This window comes from Corylus avellana, chromosome ca3 (assembly GCF_901000735.1).
Source record: "Corylus avellana chromosome ca3, CavTom2PMs-1.0".
NCBI lineage: Eukaryota > Viridiplantae > Streptophyta > Magnoliopsida > Fagales > Betulaceae > Corylus > Corylus avellana.
In genome coordinates, this window is record NC_081543.1 from 29,330,045 (window position 1) to 29,335,032 (window position 4,988).

Below are 4,988 nucleotides of genomic sequence, written 5' to 3' on the forward strand. Positions count from 1 at the left end.
CCCGATCCCCAAAAAAATAGCCAAAAAAAAAATGCAAAAAAATAGCCCCCCAAAAAAAATAGGCGCCCCATCTCCCAACAAAATAGGCAGCCGATACCCCCTTCTCTTCTTTAGTTCCTCACTTCGTCTCCTAGTCGAGATACAGAGATTGAGAATTTGAGAGAGAGAGTTGCGAATTGAGAGAGAGAGAGAGAGAGCACTGCTGCGGGAGGTAAAATTCTTATAATTTTCTTTTAAATTTTGTTATATAATCGTGGGATTATAATTACAATCGTAGGATTATAATTGTGGAGAAAACCTTGTGCTTTGCTCTTTATGGAATATACCAGCAAACTTGCTTTTGCTTTGTTAATATTGGTTCTATAGTTACTGGTTGGTCTCCTCTGGTTTAGTTGGTTTTCTGTTCACGATTCGTTGTTTTGTTCTGCTGCTAGTATGTTTTGCAGCTTTGTAATTTGTTTTGTTGGTGTTCAGCCTCTGTGAGGCTTTATTTTAGGCCTTTTGAAGGGCTTGTATTCGATGATACTTTGTATTTGGTTTGTCTTGCTTTTAATGAAGATGCTTATTTATCAAAAAAAAAAAAAAGAGCAAGAAATTGTGAAGAATTGTGAATTGTGAGACTTTGGGTTGGTTTACTCAAGTCCGAATTTTGGGGATTTCTTTGATTTTTTATTTTTATTTTTGTTATTGTCTTTATGTATGTACGGAAATGTCATAATGTAACACATGCGTATATTATTTGTTTGATAGGGTTAATTATTCCTCGAATGATTTACTTTCCCATCCAATGATTCATTTGTATTTCCTGGTTAGCCAATTTGCGCACATGCTCGGCCAACTAGAGCCATCAATTTTCGATATTATTTATTTATGCTTTCTCCCAATTTTGTTTGTAGATGATGGAGAAGTCAAATACAATACTTGACTTTTTCAAACGAAAAAATGCACAAACTTCAAATGCACAAACTTCAAATGTCAACATTGGTGATACATCATCGCCAACTTCTGGTATCTCAATTTCTGAAAATTCTTCTAAAAGACTTCGGAGAGTTGATGGCAATGAATTTGATATTAGTTCACTAGAGTTTGATCCTGGATTGCGTCGTCAGATATGAGAATATGATGTTAATTACCGAGATGAAATTCGAAGAGCTTACATTAATGCTGGTCAGTACCGACCTCCGATCTCAAATTACCCGAAATCTGAAAAAGAAAGTCATCTTCGTTGCTTTCAACATTCGTGGTACAATCTATTTCCTTCATGGATTGAATATTCACGTGAGAAAGATGCAGCATTTTGTCTACCTTGTTTTCTCTTTAATAAGCCATCTGTGCATTTTACACAAAGTGTATTCACTATAGATGGATTCAGGAATTGGAAGAAAGTTAGAAATGGAAAAGATTGTACTTTTCTCAATCATATAGGAAAAGATCATACTCTATTTCACAGAGTTGTTAAGAAGTCATATGAAGATTTGAAGAACCAATCTCAACATATACAGAATGTGTTTGAAAAGCTCACTTCTGAACAAATTGCAAACAATCGACTGCAGTTGAAAGCCTCAATTGATGTTATTTGAGTGCTTGCATTTCAAGGTGTTGCTTTTAGAGGTCGGGATGAAAGTGTGAGTTCTACAAATCGTGGAAATTTTCTTGAGATATTGGGTTTGACGATTTCATATAATAAACAGCTTGCTGAAGCGATCGCTAAAGCTCCCAAAAATGCCACTTACACGTCACCAACGGTAGAAAAACAAATTTTACATGTTTTTTCAACGAAAGTAAAGGAAATAATTCGTAATGAAATTGGTGATGCAAAGTTTTGCGTAATTGTTGATGAAGCTCATGATGAGTCATTGAAGGAGCAAATGGCTATAGTTTTAAGATTTGTTGATAAGAATGGCTTTGTGCGAGAACGCTTTTTTGGACTTGTTTATGTCTCTGATATTGCGGCATTAACCTTAAAAAAAGGTATATATTCTGTATTGTCTAAACATCAACTAGACATTCAAAATATTCGAGGGCAGGGATATGATGGCGCAAGTAATATGCGAGGGGGGTGGAATAGGTTGCAAGCTTTGGTTTCAAATGATTGTCCATATGCCTACTACATTCATTGTTTCGCACATTGTTTGCAATTGGCATTAGTGGTGGCATCAAATGAAGTTATTTCTGTTAATCAATTTTTTACCAAATTGAATGTTGTTGTCAATTTTGTTTGTGCCTCATGCAATCGGTATGAAGAATTGCGGGTTGCCCAAGCTGCTGAAAATGCTTACATGATTGCAATTGATGAGATTGAGAGTGGAAGGGGACTTAATCAAATTAGTACGCTACAACGACCTGGAGATGCGCGTTGGAGTTCTCATTTGAGATCAGTTTCTAACTTGATCAAAATTTATAGTCCAGCTTGTGAAGTTATTGTTAAAATCATTGATGTGGGAACTTCTTCTTCCCAACGAGCAGAAGCTGATTCAGTTCATCAGGTAATGACTTCATTTGAATTTGTATTAATCTTACATCTCATGAAAGAAACTATGCAGATCACCGATCATCTATGTCAAGCATTGCAATCCAAATCTCAAGACATTTTAAGTGCCATGCATCTTGTTTCATCCACTCAAAGGTGTATCCAACAATATAGAAATGATAAATGGGAAGTTTTACTTACCAAAGTGAAGTTGTTTTGCAATAAACGCAACATAAATGTTCTAGATATGAATGTCGGTTATGTTGAGAGAAGAGGTCGAGCTCGCAATCAACAAGCTGACTTTACAATTGAGCATCATTATCGTGTAGATATTTTTTGTGCTGCAATAGATTCTCAATTGCAAGAATTAAATCGCCGGTTTAGTGAGCATGCAGTGGAGTTGCTTATTCTAGGCTCGGCACTTAATCCTCGAGCTGCGCGTGAGTCTTTTAGAATTGATGATATTTGTCAGTTGGTAAATAAGTTTTATCCGCAAGACTTTACCGATCTTGAAAAAGAACAGTTGGAAATAGAACTTCACCATTATGAGCATAATATAGTTCAAGATTCAAGTTTCCAAGGATTGTTAAATATTTTTGAATTGTGCCAATGGTTGGTTAGAACCGGAAAATCAACTATCTACCAACTTGTTTTTCGAGTTGTTGTGCTTCTGCTTACCCTTCCCGTTTCTACCGTAACTACAGAACGAACATTTTCAGCCATGAATATCATCAAAACTAGGCTTCGCAACAAAATTGAAGATGAGTTTCTGACGGATTCTCTGATGTTATACATAAAAAAAGAAATTGTTGCGACACTTAGTACAGATTCAATTATAGATGATTTTCGGGATATGCAAACATGACTGGTTCCATTTTGATAGGTGTTTGAGCTAAAATTTGAAATGTTTTATGACACAACTATTTATGTATCTTTTTCTTCATATGTTTATCTTTTTGTTAAAACTGAATTGAAGCTATTTTTTATTTTTTTTTTATTTTTTATTTATACGTTACTTTATGTATTTTGAATTTATACCTCGGTCCCCCATCAAACTTTCTGAATCCGTCTCTGCCCATATATATATATATATATATGAGTTATCAAAGTATGTTTTTCATTTGGAATTTGTCACAGGAAGTGGAGTTGATGAGGAGAAAATTCAGAGAGTTGAAGGTGGAATTCACAAGGAAGCGCTTCAAGAGCATGGAGAATCAAGCTTGTGCTGTTATATGCTAATTTTTTTTATTGAAAAAAAAAAATCCGAACTAAATATAATGTCCCGAGTCTTAACATACTTTATTCAACTATAAATAGTCCTAACCACTATATATATATATATTCTTCTTAAGCTACAACAAAGTAAATTCTTCAACGAATTTTAGATTGGAATAGGAACAGCTGTCAGAGGATGAGCAATTTGCAAAGTGAGGCCAAACTTTTCTTTCATGTTCATATGCTCACGATTAACCCCACCTTCAAGCTTCCAATCAAAGGTGTGGATGAGAGAACCCAACATCAAGTGCAACATTCGTATTGCCAATGGTGAACTTGGACATATCACTACAAAAAAACAATTTTTTCCTTACTAGAGTTTTTTGACGTGTCATGGTGTATGACACGTCAGAAAAGTTTTTTGATATGACATTTTCTGACGTGTGTTGAATTTTAGATACATAAGAGTCAGGAAATTTTTTTTTCCTAACGTGTTACAATTTTTCTTGCCTGATATCTGTCCTATTATCATAGAATAGAATTAAAAATGCATAGGAAAGTCATATATTATAACTTTATAAGTATCAGTTTAGCATACTGAATTGGAGAAATTTTCGGTCCCACTAATCCTAACGTCGTACATTAATGGAGTTTTACAAAGAAGGAAAGGAAGTATATCATTCAGTGTATTAAGTTGATTTATACAAATAAAGCAACTTCTACAGTTCATCATTCAACCCTGAAAAACTTTTCTTGCACGTCAAATGCATCTAAAGAACATCAAGAGGGCCCAATTCAATTCATGAACTAACCATGGCCTTGGGACCATGATTGGATTGATCTAGAAGGCAACTGCAGACTAGTGCAGTTCTGCATCATAGCTTTGTCTTCTTCATCCTCATTTGAAGACTTCAAACCCTCAATTGATTACAGCGAGGCGACAGGACTTGTACGTATAACAGTGTCCAAAGAGTGCCAACTTTATTAATTCCAAAAGCACATTTTTGCTTATATGCTCATTAATTAATCTGTGACGAACAACAACACATAATATGGACGCAAATAGAATGTGGGAGCTGAACCTTCTGCAAATATCCAACGGTCATCCTTCAACACCATATCCTCTTGTTTCATCCCATTTTCAGCCTTCCAATAGACCCCAATCTCCAACCCTGAAAAAGTTTCTAACACCACCTCTTTGGGTAAGGGCATGTCACTACAAAAAAAAGTGTTATTAGTGACGTGTCCACAGTGTAAAATTTTTTTCCCACGTCACCATTTAATTTGACATGTTACTAAAGTT

The 4,988-nt window shown here is 35.1% G+C and overlaps 1 protein-coding gene across 1 annotated transcript; it reads left to right on the forward strand.

The window, feature by feature from the left end:
• Positions 1-899: 899 nt before the first annotated feature.
• Positions 900-3,709, forward strand: LOC132174380 (uncharacterized). The gene is made up of 3 exons (XM_059586044.1): positions 900-1,104; positions 1,597-2,486; positions 3,608-3,709. Exons 1-3 carry the CDS (start codon positions 900-902, stop codon positions 3,707-3,709), a joined length of 1,197 nt encoding a protein of 398 aa, XP_059442027.1.
• Positions 3,710-4,988: the final 1,279 nt, after the last annotated feature.

What these genes read in the sequence shown, in the direction of transcription:
- LOC132174380 (XM_059586044.1), top strand. Translation starts at nt 900, where the DNA reads ATGGAGAAGTCAAATACAATACTTGACTTTTTCAAACGAAAAAATGCA. An exon ending in GTTTGATCCTGGATTGCGTC is followed by an intron (nt 1,105 to 1,596) that starts GTCAGATATGAG and finishes TTGCATTTCAAG; the next exon opens with GTGTTGCTTTTAGAGGTCGG. An exon ending in AAGCTGATTCAGTTCATCAG is followed by an intron (nt 2,487 to 3,607) that starts GTAATGACTTCA and finishes AATTTGTCACAG; the next exon opens with GAAGTGGAGTTGATGAGGAG.